The 20335-nt window shown below is 41.5% G+C and overlaps 1 protein-coding gene and 1 non-coding gene across 2 annotated transcripts; both read right to left on the reverse strand.

Moving 5' to 3' along the window:
• Positions 1 to 879: 879 nt before the first annotated feature.
• Positions 880 to 13109, reverse strand: SLC25A3 (solute carrier family 25 member 3). The gene is made up of 8 exons (XM_037884554.2): positions 12860 to 13109; positions 12551 to 12704; positions 7482 to 7606; positions 4675 to 4854; positions 4348 to 4529; positions 3340 to 3512; positions 2484 to 2594; positions 880 to 2405 (listed from the first exon to the last, which is right to left on the reverse strand). Exons 2-8 carry the CDS (start codon positions 12696 to 12698, stop codon positions 2245 to 2247), a joined length of 1080 nt encoding a protein of 359 aa, XP_037740482.1. The 5' UTR covers positions 12699 to 12704; positions 12860 to 13109; the 3' UTR covers positions 880 to 2244.
• On the reverse strand, positions 3853 to 4092 carry LOC114021635. Its single transcript, XR_003566117.2, has one exon. It is a non-coding gene; the product is annotated as a small nucleolar RNA SNORA53 (small nucleolar RNA).
• Positions 13110 to 20335: the final 7226 nt, after the last annotated feature.

Below are 20335 nucleotides of genomic sequence, written 5' to 3' on the forward strand. Positions count from 1 at the left end.
CCCCCCACACACACACAACGCACACTCAACCTTTGAAATTCCTTGGCCTTCACAACATCCTCTGCCAAGACTATAACAGGGCTCAAAAAAAAGAACTAGATAAATTCATGGAGGCTAGGTCTATCCATGGCTATTAGCCAGGATGGACAGGGATGGTGTCCCTAACTTGTTTGCCAGAAGCTGGGAATGGGCGACAGGGGATGGATCACTTGATGATTACCTGTTCTGTTCGCTCCCTCTGGGGCACCTGGTACTTGCCAGTCGGACAACAGAATACTGGGCTAGATGGACCTTTGGTCAGACCTAGTATGGCCATTCTTATGTTTGTTTACCTTAGAAACCTCAAACTATTCTTGCACTTCTTAGTTTGGTAAAGATATACTACAATTGTGTTTTGGAGAAACAAATACATCCTATGCAGCCTTACAATACATGTACGGTCACAGAATAAGGCATTATGAAGTGTCTTCAGTGAAAAAAATGATAGTGGATTTCAGTAATGGGTAAGGTAATTTAAAGCTTGTTTCTGTGCTACCCATCACTCGTATCCTGGTCATTAAGGGCATTCAGCATGTATTTCTGGCCCTAATCTTAGTTACTTACACAGTTCATCTTAACATTGTATGTGTTCCTAACCAGTGCTCAAGAGGTTTTTTGTAATATTTGCCAACATTTTATGTTGATTTCACCTGTGACTCATTCTTCACTCAAGCTACTAGAGGGGAAAAAAAGTAGCTCATATCTACACTGTTCTTCAGCTAGTAACTTCAACTGACCCAAGTTTCTGCTAGTTCTCCCCTCACCCCTCTCTTTTCTGTTGAAGTTTTGGAAGAGTATCATACAACAAAAAAATTAAATTTTCAAGAGGTACTCATGCACTACAAGAACCAAGCTGGATGTTTATTATATTTTATCATTGTGCACTGCATCATCTCTTTAGATAGAAAGGTAAATGAATTACAACTATTCATATTGTCTATAACCAGACTGTTATTCTTAACCAGTACATATTTCCAAATAAATACCCTAAGCATTACTTAAGCAGACACCTAGTAATTTCAATACTGTGCTAGTGGAAAGCAAGTGTATTTGACAGGTACAGCATAGTCTTTGATATACATAAAATGAAAGCAGTTTTCTGTACTTCTAAGCCAGCATGTACATAATCAAATCTGGTTGCCATTCCCATGGTAGCAGCAGAACAGGGAGAGAGAGTTAACACCCCTCTAGACAGTACACCAGAAGAGTGGAGGGGAGAACCCTCCCACCCTCCATGGGTTCTCCCCTCCACTCCAAGATGGGATTAGAGTTGCAGTGCTGGAGCAGAGGGTGCTACAGTGGGTGGCTGATGCACCTTTAGTGAGTGAGGTGATGAGGCAGTGGCAGCAACAGCAAAGGAGAAGGACACTGGCCTATGACCGAGACCCTTCGTCTCCCCCCATGAAGTTGCACCTGGGTGGGTTGATAAAAGAGAAAAAGGCTCTGTACTAAAGTTGGGAATCACTGAAATAGGTGGTTGTCATACAGAGTCCATGCATCATATGGATTATGCACCACACCAAAAGCAGAATCTGGTCAACAAGCCAGCATAAGTTATCTGGTCTGATAAGTGAAAAAGAGACCTATGAGGTAAGTGGCTGATGCCACCTCTTCACTGCCCCAGGGTGCCCCCTATGCTGCACTTCCCTGGCTGCCATTTTGCAGTCAGGACTGCTGGCTGCTCGAAGTTATGGTGTCTTCCTTCAGACTACCATAAATTGTGGGGCAGCCTCCTGGAATCAGCCAGCAGCCCCCAAATCACTAGAATGCAAAATTCAAGTTTATGCCACCTTTGTATCCCTAGAACTACATTTGTGCTCTTCAGATATAGCTAGGGACATGGTGCTTACTACTTCTCTCAAGATCTGAGAGAGACTCTTGGAGACCTTTATGAGATGCCATTCTTGCATTTCAAGAGCTTCTAAACTCTGGGCTCACTTAAAGATTCAAGGTACAGTATTTGCTCTTGCAAAGTTTTAAATTTACATGTATGATACCAAATGACACACTAATCACTCTAGTTCCCATTTATTTAAACAGATAATGACAATAGAAGTTTTTGAACCCTCACTTGGGATAAGGGCACAACCAATAATTGTATCAGTTACAGAATTTTAGTTTCCTACATGGTCAAATATATAAAAGTTTAATGAGCAAAGTTTCTCATTAATGCTGGTCAACCAGAAAAGTCAGTCCATGATTTGTCTATTCAGTTAGAGCAAGCTTCTTCTTTAGGGATTCTGGCATTTCAGGTGGAGGTGGACGAGGAAGTCTGAAATAAACCTTGACAGAATCGTAGATGAACCACTGTAGTGCAGTCAGCGTACCAATCATAATAATACGAGCAAACAGACCCTTCCATACCCCTGTTGAGTAAAACATAAGCATTAGTGACTGGGAGACATTATTATACATAAAACTCCTGTCCAAGTTAAAGTTTTTACCTTTGAATCCAAGCCTCACAAGAACCTGTGAAGCCGAACTGCCCTTTTCCTTGTTCAGCACAGACACCACAGAGTCAGCAGGATGAGAAACAATGGCACAGAAAACACCAGCTGAAAGAAATGTATCAATACAGTATTTACTGTTTGCTATAGTAGAATCAAAGGGACTTAGCTTAACAGCAGTTACCTGCTAATGGAAACAGCGCCACATTTCTGTGCAACTTAGTAGCCAGGCAGCAGGGAGAACGTGGCTGCCATAGCTCTTAAATCCTGACAGAACAGAGTCTGCTCTTGTGTGGCTTGGGAGCCCTGGTCTGCAGTCGTATGCAAGCCTCACCTCTTGTGATAATCTCTACCCTATCCCAACAGTGGGTCAATGCCCATCTGATTCGCTAACCGAGCGGCCCTGTGCACTGCTGCTCTGCTCCTGTAAATCTCCTCTGTGTAGAGGAGTTTCATTCTGACAAATTTAAGGGTGTCAATTATGTAATCACTTCCTCCCGCAAACCTTCCTTTGCTCTGCTAAACTAGTGCTCCTTCTGCCAAAACCTGTACCTCTTACAGCTTAGGAGATACAGGATCTCATGATTGCACTTTACATAAAGAGCAATGTTCATGGCATTTCATAATTCAGTTGAGAATCAATAAAACCAAGACCATTTTTCGTGTAGCTACTCATTCTTTTCCTAACAAAAGTTTTGTAATTTTTCCCTGTCTAACCTCATTAAGATGTTCAGAAAAAGTACCTAATTTTCAATTATAGTTTCTGGAATCACAGTAGTAAAAACCCAGGACATAAGATTTTTCATAGTTTTCAGACATTTCTGAAAGAATCAGTGTTCAAAGGCCTCCTTACCAATGTAGCCAGCTATAAATGTGACAACCAATTGTTCTGGCTTGGAACATTCACTCCGGGGCTTCGGAACCACATACTTGTAGAGAGCTTCAACTGTACGTTCAAAGCAGGCAAATTTCATCATTGTGTATGGAATCTGTCTCATCCATAAAGGAACAACACCTTTGTAGAACCTTAAAAGTGGAGAGAGTCAGAATTGTAGCAAATAATAGCCTACTCTGGAGTGCAATTCTACTCTGAAAAGAAACTAGACAGCACTAAAGCAGCTCCAATTTACTATCTCAGTGGCCTGTATATCTAAGTTGTTTGCTTATTTTTAGTTAGGAAATCTAACTGCCAGACCTGAAAAGTGAAGCTGTGTTTCTGGCTTGTGCCATCTACTAAGAAACAACTTAAACAATTGTACAGGCTCAAGTGTTTGTCAGAAAGATAAGCAGTTATGACAGGAAAGAGAAAAGTCAAGGTGATGCCATTTTGTAGTCATTTCCCTGTTGTAAGTGCAAGTTAATAACTCATGTCTGCATACCAGCCAAGTCCTGATAGTGAGAAATGACATGTAGATCTACAGCCATTGATATCAGAACACAGGCAAATGTGCAGGTATATTACTCTCACATGCCAATGACTCAAGCATCTTTGACTGTACAACAAAAAGTTGCTGAATATCAGTTGACTGGAACTACCAGAAACTAAAGTTAACAAGCAGAACTCAGTACAAGAGATATCCACAAAGATGGATCTAAGGAACATGTTGACTACATTAACTTGCTGACTTCAGCAGCTTGTTTTAGCAATGTAATGATTTCCTGATATTCTGTTTTGATATACAGAATCTTCAAAGTACCCTTCACTATTTATGTACAATATATGACAAGGTAGAAAGCATCGAAGATTTTACTTAATGCTATAGCCACTGTTAAGGCTAAACAGAAGAATTATTTTCCTTCGCTAATAAGGATCAAGAAACTTCTTATATTCCAGGAGAGAGAAACTGATACAGATACTTACGCCCATACACCTTCTTCTGCAAACATTTTTGGAGCAGCTTGTCTCAAAGTGTTAGCATATCCAGGCTGGGTCTGAATGCGAACCTTTGCAGCTTCCATTGGAGCCAGAGCAATATCAGCAAAAAACTCTGCACTGGCAGAGGCAGCCAAGTAGAGTGATGTACGCCACAAATATGCATTCTCCTGAAATGCAAATGGAACCAAAAGTTTTATACTGAAGTATTCTTTCAAACTGAATTCAGTATTTCTGTTGTAAAGTGAATTAGCTACACAAATATGCAACACAAACTGGGTTTCAAAAAAGTGTGGTAGACAACTTAAAGCTTACCTCTCCTAGAATGTTGCCATACAGGACTTTGAACACTTCATAGAAACCAAATTTGCAGAGCCCTTGCATTGAGTATCCAAAAAAGGTTGGAGCCCATCCCTTAGCCAGACCACGAAAGCCATCTTCTTTAACTGTAACTGAGAATCCATTGAAGATGCTTTTGTATTTTTGTGGGTCCACCTAAACAAATTGGAAAGTTAGCTATATGGTACAGGCAGTAGGTTCCCACACACCCCCATCCACAGTAAGTTTTCTATCCTCTTCCCACAGTGCCATTATACAGATTTCTACACTAAATTACCTTTACTTATAATCTTAATGGTCGTTAACTAGTCTCAATTATTAGGCTTGCCGCTGTCAGCTGAAATTCAGTCTGTAGATACTGACATGAGGAAATTATGCTATTTCAAGTTATTTTTTACTGTTTGTTCCATATCTATAGTTTCAAAAGATGTGGCCCTTTGACTACATTAGAAATTTTGCTGGATAGCTTTCCACACAACCCTTCAAGTGTGGGCACATTTATACTGGCATAACTGTGCTTATGCCAGTTCCCTGAACTAGAATAAGCAGTTATATCAGTATAGGTGTTTCCACACTTAAGGGTTATGCCAGAACAGCAATGTCAGTTAAGAATGTGATTTTACTGGACATGACTATGCTAGTATAAAATGTAAGTGTAGACTGAGCCCTTAAGCTCACCTCACCATTTGCTCAGCAACAGAAGTAGTATTTCAGTTACTAGTTGGGTTTTTTGAAACTACAAAAATATGAATTATAAAAATCTTACTGCAGATTCTTAAGTAATCTTGGGCCTAACTTGTTGCCCACCTCACTATAGACTTATCAAGGCCTCACCTTCCTTCGGTCTTATTTCCTGTTCTTATTTTTACTTCTGCAGTGTGTTCCTGGTATACAGAAGATGTAAACTTTGTGAAAATATGTTTGAGTGATATTTCAGTAATAATCCAGTATTCAATTCAGTAATGTTCTTAGAGCTAGACTAGCTTTACTGTTGTAAATAGTAAAGGAAGCTAATCAATTTAATACTACTGCTACATCATGAGATTGTGATAAAGATTTAGAGGAAGTCTCACTATTTCTTGATTTTGTGCATTTAACACTTGACATTAGCTTCTCTTATTTGAGACTCAGGGCAATATGAAAGGAGGAGAATGCCATACAAAGCCATAAGAACTGACAGGGATGACGATGGAGCAGGTGGAGCACAGATCTTTTAAAAAAGTCAAGACACTAGATTTCATGTATACTAAAGAGACAGTTTATAAGTTAATAACTCAGAAGTGTCAAGCATGTCTATTTAATTACTTTAAAATTCAGAATCCGATGGCTCTTTAGAGCCTGTTTTATGGAGGCAGTTTCAGAGTACAACGTTACAGAAGTGCTCAGTTACCTGCATACTTTTAGAAATTATGAATATTCCTCTATTTAGAGTAGAAGGAAGTTTACTTTAAGTAAAACATTTAACAAATTGCAGGTTTTATTTGGTAAAACATGAATATTTACTTGACTGCAGTGGTTTCAACCCAAACCATGTACAAGAGTTTATGATGCCTTCACCTGAAGTATAGTGTATTTGACTGAATGCTAGTTAAGTTCACTGCATCTTTCATAACGGGATCACAACTGCCCCAAAAAATACATCAACTTCCACCGTTAAAGCAGGTTGAGAGATTTCTGAATGACATGCAATTCTAAATGAAAGGATAACAAGACTGTTCCTTTAAGAAATCAGGAACTGTTGCACAGGCACAAAGTTCACATCCATTTCTCCCAGTCTCAGAAGTTTTACCACAATTATATGTCTACTAGCTCTAGAAACACTGCTCACCTCACACAGTAACCTGAAAGCCAGTGAATTTCTAGCAGTTTAGAGATGTGCTTTAATCTACCTCACTCTTTGAGCATAAGCCTTTGGCTGAACAGCTGCTTAGTTGTGCCATTAACCAATGAATGTATAATAATTAGATCCTTATTTTTCCATGCAAGTAATGTATACATTCAAATGGAATGGGCATTCAGTTTCTCCAAGTCTACTTAATCGTGTTTTACCATTTGACTGCTGGCCTACAACACATTTTTCGTATAGTCATTGATAGCTAACCATGCAAGCATTAATTTGATCTGGAAACTCAAGTAATTCCAAGTTTTAGTATCATTTTAACACAAGCGTTAGCTTCCAACTGCTATGCATTTTCCGTTTGTTCATAAGAAAGCCTCAAATTAAAAACTCAATCCAATATCCATGCACATAAGTCCTCTGTATTAATTTTCATATAACTCTTACATATGCACATCATGCATCTCTGATACTCTGAAGGTAATTTTATTTCCCCCTACTTCCGGAATTCTGAGAAACAGGTATATTATTCCTATGCCCCCCACACAGGTGTTTCACTAGTCTTTGGTCACAAGATACTTAAGACAATTGGTGGCAAACTTTTGAATGAAGTTTTGCCATGAGTTACTCAAAAGCACGTTTCTCAACTGTAATTGAGATTTCAGCCTGGATTTGTTTTAGCCAAAGTGGTTAGAAGTTTTCCCTATTCATCTATGCTACCATTCATCTGCATCACATGGATGCAAAGTTCTTTTTATTAATCCAATGGATGTTCATTTAATCCAAAAAGAACATTAAAGCTTGCTTATTTCTTCTTTCTACCTAGCACTAGTGTTAAGGTATTACACTATACCCATTGTAAAACTCAAACATACAGCCTCTGGACTAAATACGAAAATAGAGTAAGTTAAAGAAGCTTTGGAGTTTGTTTCCTTCAGATACAAACCTGGATACGACATTTCACTAAATCCAGAGGTACGACTGCAGTGTGCGTCAGGCCACAACTTAGGACCCCACCAAAACCACAGAGAGCATAAAACTTGAGCGAGCCATATTCACAACTGTATTCCTCTGCAGCAAAAAATAAAGACACCATGCTTTTATATAAGCCTCATGCACAGCTGGTGAACATCTTGCTTGATGGATAACTTACTCCTCCAGCTTCTGTTAGCAGACATGTATCACACTTCATTACCATGCTTTGTAAGTTTTACCACATTCAACATGCAAAACAAACCTGAATTCTGCATTTAACCAGGTCTAGGGGAACCAATGCTGTATGTGTTGTGCCACAGCTAATAATCCCACCAAGGCCACAAAGGAGAAAGAATCTGCCTGAGCCATATGCACAGCTATACTCCTCTGTTTAATCAGAAAGAAAAGTGTTAAAGTTTGTACACTTAACTGTACAAGCCTGTGAAGAAGATACTGTTAGTATTTCATGTTTAAAATCCAATCTAATATGCTTGAGGATTATTGGAAACGGAAGTGGTTGCCTTAATGATGTCTATCTTCCTGAGACAGATACTAGTTGACTAATGGGTAGCTCAGATACTATGCCACTGGCTCCTGGCTTCATTCCTAATTTTTTGGACCAAAGAAAGAGCAGCTAGTTTGAGTTCTGGGCCTACCAACTTGAAAGTGTCCATTTACATTCTCATTTGTCAAAGTTTTCACTGAGGGAGCTTGTCCTTTTAATGAAATATTGAGCCAAATATTAAAGTTTTTAATTTAGTAGTGCACCTCATTCTTTACAGTTGAGTTTTATTTAGGTGCAAGCAAAAATTTAACAGATTGAAGAAAGCCTTTGAAGAGACAGGCAGCGAAACAGTTAGGACTCTGGCCTGGCCTGCACAACGATGCACTGGTTGTAAGTCCAGGTTAGTTGAATCAGTGCAGCTTTGGTAAGGACACTTACATGAGCATGATTAAGCACATATGTAAGAGAACCCATATACATGAAGTCTCACTGGTTTAACAATACCTCTAGTTCAGTGATCTCCAACCTTTTTATGCACAAGACCACTTTTGGGATTTAAGTGCAACCCAGGATCTACCCTGCCCCTTCCGTGAGGGGCCCACCCTACTCACTCCATTAATAAACCATTCAAAATTGTGTTTAAACTGGCCTAAATATGACCTTTTGTTCAATGTCTCAGCTCCATTAAGACTCCAGAAAGTAGCTGTGAAAGGATAATCATATTTCACTCTTATATTTGAGAATATAAACAAAAGCAGGGACACACTGGAAGCCTTAGTAAGGCAAAGTAGCTTCCTTGCAGTAACAATTAAGGCTTATTGGGAAAAAGAGCTCTTTCCTTCCAACAGCAAGGGCTTCAGTTTTACTAGACCCTCCATTAGATGGTATGATGCAAGATGATCCACAAAGCAAGATCCAGCAAGTAAGTATACTTTAGCCCAGCAATCACCACCTTCCCGGCAAATTTACTCCTTATTCTTATTGGTGCAGTCAAAGGGTTTAGCATCTCTACTTTCATATGGGCCTCAGAGACCTGCAATACTACATGGCCAAATTCAAACATTAAGATTCAAGTTTAAATAAGATGTCCTTAAATGTACTAGCCAGAACATGTCCAGATTTTTAAATTAAGGTCAACCAGAAGCAACTTCTGTATCTAAAACTGTATGGAATCGTAAGTTAGTAATGTAACAGACTTATTTACTTTAATGTATTAAATGTGCAAGTTTTTAGCCTGCCTGGTTTTGAATGTTTAATTTCACCTGTAATGTGACTACACACAACAAATGCCACCCTGTGAGTTGCTTCTGTTCTTTAGGCGTTTATTAGGAGTACTTGCCAGGAATCGATTACCGGGTCTGATGAAGACAAGCTAAGTCAATGGCAATGCGCTCTCCTGTGAAGTCTGTTCTCCACCTCCCTAAGAGGTGGAAGGTAAGTCGGTGAATAACCTTGAACTTGGGCTCTCAAGTACGAGGCACAAGAGCTGTTTTTCAATGTTTCTACATTAACCCAATTTCCATTCAAATGTGGACTGGGACAAATCACAAGTTGTTTTTTCCTCACTCACTAAATCAATCTAGTGAAGAAATGCATCATTCACCATTTTCTAACATAATAAGAAAGTAAAAATTAAGACACTAAATATACACAATTATGCAAGTTTGTATACTGTATATTCTCCTGGTTAGCAAGTATCAAGTTTATTAGGCTATATTTACTTTAAAAAAGTAAACATGTTTTAATGCTTATGCCAATCCATGAAAATTAACTCTTTAGGAAAACTCAAATGCAAAACCAGGATAAGTTAATCAAAGTTCCCTGGCTTGCTAATGTATGATTAAAATTGGTGATTTAAATCAATATATCAGCTTATTTCTGAAATGTATTCATTTGTAATTGTATGTATCCTGTTAGCTTAAGAGCTTAAAGTATTTCAAATGTAAAGGTTGCGTGTACTTTTTTTTTTTTAAAAACCATAGTTTATCTAATGTTCTTGCCTTTTCAATCAGAAAGAAAATACATGTTCAGTCCTATTACTGGAGGATTCCCATTATCCCAAAGCAGAAATACTCAAAGTAGTCTTGCATCCAAAAGTTATGCTTTCAGATTCTTATTCTTGGATGTTTCCTTCACATGAAGCCACACTTAAGTATTTTTAACTTTGTTACTGTATAATAAAATTATTCAGCAGAGACAATGACAAGTGTTACATTTCTTCAGTTTACTAGGAAGTCAAGATCCAGGGACAGTATCAAATGGCCTCCAAACATAAGAAAGATTAACGTTTACGTTATTTCCTTTATTCTGTTTAGGTTGGAGTCTGGGACAACTTTCCAGAAGAATACACTGTGGTCAATACCACCTCTACAGTTTCTCAAGAATAATTCAGAGTCTTGGTTAGAACAAAGTCAATCAAAAGGTACAATAGTTATTTCCTCAGGAACCAAATAAAGCCTCTCTGAAATGATAATAGGACAGAACTGATAAACCAGTATTAATATAGGGCATATTCTACAAAACTCATATACTACACTTTTAAAAATAGTCTTGACAGAGAAAGGATGATCTTATGCTAGGTGCACTTGACTAGCATCAAAACTAATGGATTCTGTTCCCAGTGTCTGTGTGCAGCCTTGGGAAAGCCACTGTTATCTATGAAGTGGTGATTACACTTTTCTACATCCTGGAATATAAATTAGTATGTGAGGTGCTCAGTTACTCATCACTAAAGAAAAGCCTGAATTTATCCCTCTATGGCACTCTTGGTCTCTTTGCAGCACATTAGCATCTGTGCAACCAAGAAGGGAGAAAAGTACATAATGAAGCAGGAGACCATCTTTCTTTAAGAAAAGATGTCACCTTAGCTGCATATTCATTTTATAATAAATCCCAGCAGTTTAACTATGGTCCACGGGACCATCCTGCCTGGCCCCTGAGCCCCCGGCCCCTCACCTTCTGTCCTCCCCTCCCCCACAGCCATGCCGCCGCAGGGCTGGCTCCATCCGGGCGGCAGGGCTGTGAGCTCCTGGGGGTGGGGGAGTTGAATAAGGGGCAGGGGGTCCCAGGAGGCAGTCAGGGGTGGGGGTCCCAGGAGGGGAGAGTCAGGGAACAAGAAGCAGAGGGGGTTGGATGGGTTGCGGGTTCTGAAGGGGGGCAGACAGCCTGGCTTCCGCCCACTGTTTGGGGAGGCACAGCCTTCCCTACCCAGCCCTCCATACAGTTTTGCAACCCCAATGTGGCCCTCTGGCCAAAAAGTTTGCCCACCCCTGGGCTAAAGCACCAGACCATGTATCCGGAGACCTGGGCTCTATTTTCAGCTCAGCCACTGGACTGCCAGGCGTCCTTGGACAAATCACCTCTATGACTGAGTTTCCCAGTCTATAAAATGGAGATAGTGATACAGACCTCCTTTGTAAAGAGAATGGAGATCTAATGAAGAAAAAAGTGCCAGTATTATTAATTAACTGGAAACTTTCCTTGATACAAGCACCACTCGCAGATTTTTTTTTTTTTTTAAATTACTATTGTTACCCACACAAGATTATGGCCATGACATGATAGAATTTTTCATTTGCCACACTGCAGAGTTTGACAGCACTTTATGTCTAGGAAGATACCTTTATATCAATTTTTTAGAAAAATAGAAAAAAGATAGAAAAAAGCCATTTCATAGACTCATGTCTGTGAAGCACTGAAAATTTGGCTAGGATATTCAGAGAGAAAAGGGTGGTACTTTGACTAATTGATGAAGTTGTCTAGATTTCCAGTTTGTACCCAATTACTTTTAAAAATTCACAGAATTTGTACATCCTTCAAATGGAGTTTGCATTACAGAAAAAAAAATATCAAACCATGAAGGATTTTCAATACATGCCAGATCTATTCCCTCTATTAGCAAGATATTCCTCTTCCCTTTAAAAACTCTGGTGGCGGCCACAGGAAATTTACTTTCTACAGATAACATGCCCTTACTTTAATTTAAGACATGGATGGTGGGCCCAGTCTATGGCGGTATGTGCCAGGGAAATACCCAGAAGAGGGAATACATGACTGGCAGTCCTTGTAGTCTCTGCCCGCGCTTCCCTGGGTGGCCGTGAACTAGCAGCAGCCGCACTGCCCTGTGCCCCAGCACCTGGCACAGGTTTCAGGGGCTCACGCACTGGAGAAGGTGTCCGCTCTGGCTCTCCCAGAAGCGGGGGACACAGGCCTGCGGCCTGACCGCGTCAAGGTTACCGCGGCAGAGCCGGGCCCAGAGTCGCCCCGGGCGCGGGGCGACCGGACCCTGAGCACCTGGGACCCGACGCAAGCCAGGAACGAGCCGAGACTGGGCGCGCCTCCCACGCCCCGTGCCCTTCCTTGCCCTCCAAAAAGCACCGGAGAGGCCCGCTCGAGGCGGCCCCTCCCCAGCCAGGCCGACATGCAGGCGGGTAGCCCAAGCTCCTCCCAGCTCCGGCGGGCAGAGCCCGTCCTACTCCCGGGACGGAGTGACTCGGGAGGGCGACCGCGGCCTCCCTTCCAGCTGCTCCATTTACCTTCCGCGACAGCGGCAGCCGCCAGGCTCCTCTGGGGGCTGGGCGGCTCGGTGGGGTCCGGGCGCTTCCTCACGCCGTCCTGGAGCAGCTGCAAATGGGGCGCGTGGAATGGGTTTAGGCGGGCGAGCGGCGCGACGGACGAGAACATGGCGGCCTGGGGAGACAGGCGGACACGAAGCGGGAGTTAGCAGCGACCGCGCGCTCGCCGGGGCACCGGCCGCAGCCCCGCAGCGAGCAGGACCCAGAAGCTCAGTCCCGCGCGCTCCGGGGAGAGCACGCGCCGGCTCGGCCCAGCTCCCTGACACTCACCCTCTAAAATGGCGGCGGCGGCGCGCGCTCTAGGTTCCGCTGCTCCACCGGCACCTCCGCTCACAGGGCGGATAGCGACCCTGCTCAATGACTTTGTCCTTCTCCGACGCAGGGGGCGCGGCAGCCGGCCAACAAGTGGGGATGTGATTGGCGGAGAAGCTCCGCGGACACACGTCACCACACTGACGTCCTCGAAAACCCAACCCTCGTCTTCTCTCACGCCTGCGCACTCCTTTACACCTCTCCTTCCCCCCCGTAGCGTCCGGTGCAAGGACTGTGGGGGAGGGGCAGGGCGAGTCATTGACTTTCCTCGGACTACTGGGGAGCTGGCCCTAGCCCAGCCTTGCTGAGTGCGGGGGCTGATGGGGTGACGCTGCTGTGGTCAATGGAAGCCGAAAGGAAAGTGTCCTAGGTCTAGACAGTCCACTTCTGTGTCTACACGGGGGACATTTGCCAGGTGGTTTTGAATCAGTCCCGCTAACCCGGGTGGGAAGGGGTTCCATCGTGGGCGGGCTGTGACGGGCCATCTCTGCGGCCTTGGCAAGTTGTGACATCGGCTTAGTTGGGCCAGATTTAGAGCCAGGCAGAAAGTGCGGCCCCGCCTGCCCCCGTTAGCCAGACAGGTAAGGCCGGTGCCAGGTACCTCAGTACACGTACCTGATTGTTAGCTCCAGGGTCTGCCTCACAAAATCCCCTGCCTGGCCAGGCCATCCAGTCACCTCTTTGCAACTCCTCATCCTGGCAGGCGCGAAGCATGGTAGGTATCCCAAAGCCCAGTGCCATCCTGGCTCATGACAGCTGAGTCCTTCCGAAAGACAATTTCCCTCTGTCTCTCTCTCTCTCACGTGTTGGAAACTATGCCAGAGGAGGGTGGGCGTTCTCTTAGAGAGTGAGGAGACACTGAACAAAATAGTGGGAACAAGTTGTTTTAAGCACCTGTGTTCACTGTGCTTTTAAGGGACAGATACTGACCTCTGTTACCTGCACTCTTGTAACCACCCCAGGGGGAAATAGCACCTCTGTATCTGAAAGCAGATTTTCTCTCTATATATGTAAAGTTAAATTTCACTGCAAAGTGCTTCCCAAAGGATATAGCTAAATTGCTACATTGTATATCATTGTGCAGGGGTGGTGCATAGGAAAGTAGATTTTTGGATCTAGATGGACTAGAATCCCTGCACCTTTTGATAAATATAGCTCTGTATAAATAAAGGTTAATTACTATAGTATTCCTTTGCTCCATCAGGTCAGTGCACATTTTTTCTAAGATATTACTAAGTGCTACCTAAGCACTAAACTTTATGTAAAAAGCATAAAAGCCAAAAAGGTGTCCTCTCTGCCTCCTCATTGTTCCAGGGAGTTTGTTTGTAATATGAGAATGGCCATACTGTGTTCGATCGGTGATCCATCTAGTCTAGTAACCTCTCCCTGAAAAAGGGAAGAATCATATTCTTTAGAGGGAAGTGCAAGAAACCTGGAAGTGGGTGTTATGGAATAATATGCCCATAAGGAGTTTTTTCCTAACCTCCTCAGCCAGAGATTGGCTTATGTTCTGAAGCATGAAGGTTTGTATCCCTTCCAAACTTTCTCCCTGCCACGCTTTTTAATATAATTGTGCATTTTCTCATTATCCACATACATTTTCTGTCCTTTATTTGAATCCCAATAAGCTCTTGACTTCAGAGATGACTTCTGTCAGTTAGTTATTTTAAAATTATTATTATTACATTTGTATTGGGGAAAGGCTGTATTTAAAAGGTGACTCTTATATTTTGATCTGAACACATGGAGGTTTACCTCGCTCTGATCTTCTTTAGTAAGGAGTTACACAAATGGTTTCCTGCAACTGAAAATGATCTGTCCATAACATAAGCACTTGAGTTCTATCTTGGCTCTCTTCAGTTGCAATGTCCCTGTGGAGTACAGCTGGTATGAAGAGCTGCGGATTATCAGGTGTTCCCCAAGATAGCTAAGCATTATGGGCTGTGTATGTTAGTGGTAATACTTTTAGTTTGGTTTAGAGATGAATGGGGGCCAGTAGTCAATCTGTGTATTACCAAATGTGCTATGTTTCAGTCAGTTTTTGTTTTTAGTATGTGAGCAACTGCATGCTGCACCAGCTGTAGCTTTCATTTGCTGACTCTGTTTGATCTCAGGTAGAATAAATTGCACTTGAAGCAGATGCAGTAGTCCTGGAGATGATCTGTATCACAGTGACTTAGACCATTTATGAGAGGGAAGGGTACAATTTGCTGTCCAGTCAAAGATGAAAGAAAACATTCCTTACCAAAATAGCAGTCCGTCCACTGCATTACTCCATTTTTACATTGGTGTTGCTTCTTTAGTTTCAATAGAGTTACACTGGTGATACACAGTGGCAGGTCAGATTCTGTGTGCTGAAGTAGCAAGAAGCCCAGCATGACAACAAGGTTTGTCACCATTTTAAACATTTGTATTCTGATGTCATCACCCTATGATGAGATTAAACTACTAGCAAATTTCTCCTAAATGTGTACTTTTAAAATAAAAGAATATGTTTAGAAAGCTGCAACAGAGCATAGAAATTCTAGGAGAACTCAATACCAAGATATTTTATTAGAGTAGTTTATCTTGTTTGCTTTAGGTTATTAGATAATGTATTGGCCTCTTCAGATCTTTAATCTCTTTGATGATCTGCATGAGGGATGATACACAAAAGATGAAATTCAGGCCTCTCTGTTCATTTTCTATACTGTATTAAGAAGTAACCCTTTTTATTGCATAACGTCCCCCTCAGTTCTATTTTGTTAACCAGATTGGCCCTACCGGGAGTATTAGGGAATAAATTAATTATTAACATTGATTGTTATTTTTAACCAGTCCCTGGCACTTGAACAAGCCTCGTATCTTCTGAACTGAATGGATAATTGAAGGTCTTGGGCTGTGTCAAGGTTCTTTCCCCACTCTGAACTCTAGGGTACAGATGTGGGGACTTGCATGAAAAACCCCCTAAGCTTATTTTTACCAGCTTAGATTAAACTTCCCCAAGGTACAAACTATTTTACCTTTTGCCCTTGGACTTTATTGCTGCCACCACCAAGCGTCTAACAAATATATAACAGGGAAAGAGCCCGTTTGGAAACATCTTTCCCCCCAAAGTCCTCCCAAACCCTACACCCCCTTTCCTGGGGAAGGCTTGATAAAAATCCTCACCAATTTGCATAGGTGAACACAGACCCAAACCCTTGGATCTTAAGAACAATGAAACAGCAATCAGGTTCTTAAAAGAAGAATTTTAATTGAAGAAAAAGTAAAAGAATCACCTCTGTAAAATCAGGATGGTAAATACCTTACAGGGTAATCAGATTCAAAACATAGAGAATCCCTCTAGGCAAAACCTTAAGTTACCAAAAGACAGAAAAAGAGGAATATACATTCCATTCAGCACAGCTTATTTTATCAGCCATTTAAACAAAACAGAATCTAACACATATCTAGCTAGATTACTTACTAAGTTCTAAGACTCCATTCCTTTTCTGTTCCTGGCAAAACAACACACAGACAGAGAGAGCCTTTGTTTCTCCCCCCCTCCAGCTTTGAAAGAGTCTTGTCTCCTCATTGGTCATTTTGGTCAGATGCCAGCGAGGTTATCCTAGCTTCTTAACCCTTTACAGGTGAAAGGGTTTTTCCTCTGGCCAGGAGGGATTTTAAAGGTGTTTACCCTTCCCTTTATATTTATGACAGGCTGGCTTACATGATATTGTATTAATACTGTTGGGTCCTTATTATTATTATTTGTATTACCATAATGACTAGAATCCCTAATCATGTACTAGGACCTCATTGAACGAGACACTGTACAAATACAGAAGAGAAAGACAGTTCCTGCCCCAAGGAGTATAAGATAAGAGAGATAATGGATGGATACAAACAGATGGGGAAGTACAGAGAAACAGTACGGGTCAGCATGATATGCAGTGATTTCAGCACACCAGCAGCCTAACTGTTTTCAAGTTTTTAGAGGGTATCAGAGAAAAGGAGAGTTTTAAGGAGGGTTTTGAAGGAGGATATTGTACTGTTACCACCCAGTCCAATATCCAGCTAGAGAGGGCTACATAATGTCTTCAGCACAGGAAAGTGAAATAACATCCAGAACATAGAGGGGACCAAGATCTTGAAGTAGCCGGAGGCTCTAGGAGAGCAGGAGCAGTAAGCTGGAGGCAGCAGCCTGGGAGCTGCCTCTGGAGGGAAGTCTAGATAGCGGTACCTGAGAACTGGGGCTGGAGAGCCTTGTAAACCATACAGGGATATAGTCTGTTGCTGGCGGGGGGCCAGCAGTCAGTACAGGAGGAAGGCATAGGGCTGCAGTCTGCAGGCAGAAGAAGAGTGTGGAGGGAACTTAGGACCTTGCTACCTTGTATACCTCTGGATTGGACAGCCCCTAGGGAAATGTTGAGTTTATCATGGCTTTTGTGTTGTAACAATGTAATCATGCCTAGGGTGTTTACTAAGGCTGCCAAAAATAAGTTGCAAAGAAATTTCTCTATTACTTGAAATGTGCGAGTGTTCTTGGGACCCCCCCCCCCCCAAGCTAGAGCCTGAAGAACCTAGTACTTGGAGCAGCACATTATTCATCTCCAAGGTGGTAGTAAATCTATAATGGTACCAGATAGCTAGAGAAAGGTGTATTACTACACTCAAAGCAATGACCTGAAGTGGGGTCAGTTACAACATCTGTTATACATTCCCCTTCACTGTCTTCTTTTATTCTCTGTTTCTATTATCCTCTCATATTTCTTTCTGTCCAGTTTATATTACTTCACTCTCTGGCCCTGTTTACACTAAGGGAAAAGGGCAATGCAAAAAAACCCCAAACAAACCCATAAGCTGAAACAACTTCATCTTGTGTCTACAGCACCTTGTATCCACACACAACAACTGACAGACATTTTACAAGAGTTAATCAGTGCCAAAACCAGGAGCCTAATTCTTCACTGCTTTGCTCCTTGTGTGGTCATTTGCACCTGTGAAAAGTCATTGTAAAATTAGAATTCTCCACTCACATACACCAGTGGTAGTATTTTACATCCACTTTGTATTCACTTTTGCACAGATGTAAATGACTACATCAGGAACGAGTAGTGGAGAATCAGTTCCAATGTCTTTAGTTCATTTCAGATCTGAAGCAATGCATTCTGCAACTATTTCTGCCCATTGTAAACAGGAAGCTGTAAGCATTGCAGCTGCACAATTTCAGATTGTCCTCCTGATCTCCTTGCCCCATCAGATCTCCTTTTGGTAAGCCACGCTTATGTTGGAATAAGAGTATTCACATGAGAGGTTATACCAGTATAACTATATCTCTATAACTTGGTAACATTGTGTATCATCCCATATATACAAGACCTTATTCCGATGTCCAGAACATATCCCATGGTTAAGAAAGAACTGTTAAATATTAGAGGCCAACTGAGGTGATTAAGAAAAGGTCACATCAAAAATGGTTTTGTATCACAAGGAAGCACTTTAGAGTTAACATTCTAGATTGGCTCTGGAATAGAAATCACAGTTATTGTGATTACAGAAAACTAGCTCCTGGGCTTTAAATGAGCTATATTTCCAGCTTTATATGGACCAAATCTATATAACCTGTAATAAAAGATATGCAAGTATCAGGAAAAAAAGGATGAGACCGAGCTAGATTCCTTGCCATATTGTACAGACTGAAAAAGTCATAGTTAAAGCTGTCATAGAACACCAGCTTTGCAGCACAATTTAATGTTTGGTTCTATTAACAGAAGATCCTTCGGGTGGTGTAGGGAAAATATTAATTCATTTACTATGACCTAAGTACACTGCAAGTTACTCAAGCACAAGAATTTCCTCCCATGTTTATTCTTTTTATGCCTCTACCGATAAATCTGTTTGGGGTTTACTTTCTGTGTGTGTAGGATCTAGCCGATTTGCAGACCTCCTCATGCTTTACATATTTTATAAACAAAAAAAGTAAATAAATATTGTAATTGTTATAGGTATCATCCTATTCAGCCTCAGCTAACCCTGACCTTCAAACTGGTGTGCAATAGCAAGTACTGTAAGTACCAAGCAGGAGAACAAGTACTGTTGTGTTTATTGTTATGTTTATTTTGCTAAGGGAATTCCTCAGAGAGGGTAGAAACAAAGGAGAAGGGAAGGGAAAAAAGATACACAAATAAAAGAAAAAATGGTGGGCACTGAGTATCTGATCCTGCCCCGCTGAACTCAGTAGGAGATACATCAGTGACTCTTATGGTTGCAAAAGAGAGCCCTAAGAGAGAGTGAAAAACAACAGGTGGAGAAATGCATAAGAAAGAAAGGGCAGAGAAGGGTGAAACAGAAATTCAAGAGGAAGCTGACAAGAGACTGCAAAGAGAGACAGCCAAAGAGAAACTGTTAATGGTAACTACTGATATTGATTTACTTTAACATGTGCATAATTTGTGCTGCTCACAAAAAAACTGGCGTTTTGCATTCAAAGTGCATCAGCCTGACACATCACTATTTGGTGACACCCTGCTTGCTTTCTGTCTGTCAGATACAAAACTATGCACGATGGTTGGTGAATCCGTTTTTTCAGCCCTTTTTCTACATTACAGATTTTATTGTTTTGGGAGCAACACATTATGGCACAGTTTAGTTTTGCCAATATGGACAGGCCAAACATTTTTTTAACTTATGAAACAACATAACAATCCTGTAAAGATTTGGGCAATAGCCTGGAGCTTCAACATCATTTTAACAAAAAGAAAAGGAGGACTTGTGGCACCTTAGAGACTAACAAATTTATTTAGTCTCTAAGTGCCACAAGTCCTCCTTTTCTTTTTGCGGATACAGACTAACACGGCTGCTACTCTGAAACCTATCATTTTAACAGCTTGTCCTACCACTCACCCAACCCCACCTCACCCCTAGTACGAACTCTGTTATAAACACAGTGGCCAGAAATGATAACCGTTGTAGTACACAGACAAGTGTCATGGGAGGATGAGAGGTTAATTGCTAACCTTTCTTCTGAAAACTTCCGGCTGGTTTGATTTTAAATTCAATTACCTTAGAATCACAGTGTTGTTATTTTCTGTATTTCTTTTGACTGGTGTAAATCTTTAGCTGTTACATTATCTGGAAATACTATTTTGCAGTGGTATGCTCCAACATGAGCCTTGTATTTCAATTAAAATCTTGCAGGTTTCTCCTGGGGAGTGGGGAGAAGGTAGGGGCATGTGTTTGTATTATTTATACATACCCCATATGTTTCTTAGGTTTTAGGAGCAGATCGCTTTTCCTTACATTATCAGGAGGGGGTATTGAGTTTTTGGGTGTTTGAGCTGACCATTTGAATGCTTTAAGTGTGGATTTGGAAAGGCTGGGCAGTGAATTTGAAACCTTTCTGTCTGTATCTGCATTAACTTTGTTTATTACAAAGGCATTCTATCAAAATGTAGATACAGGAAAGGAGGA

Source organism: Chelonia mydas, chromosome 1, assembly GCF_015237465.2.
Source record: "Chelonia mydas isolate rCheMyd1 chromosome 1, rCheMyd1.pri.v2, whole genome shotgun sequence".
Taxonomy (NCBI): Eukaryota; Metazoa; Chordata; order Testudines; family Cheloniidae; genus Chelonia; species Chelonia mydas.

Coding starts and splice junctions, on each gene's coding strand:
- SLC25A3 (XM_037884554.2), bottom strand. CDS start 12,698: ATGTTCTCGTCCGTCGCGCCGCTCGCCCGCCTAAACCCATTCCACGCG. Junction 7,607..12,550: donor GGCTGCCGCTGTCGCGGAAG/GTAAATGGAGCA, acceptor TTTTTGCTGCAG/AGGAATACAGTTGTGAATAT. Junction 2,406..2,483: donor TGTGAGGCTTGGATTCAAAG/GTAAAAACTTTA, acceptor TTTACTCAACAG/GGGTATGGAAGGGTCTGTTT.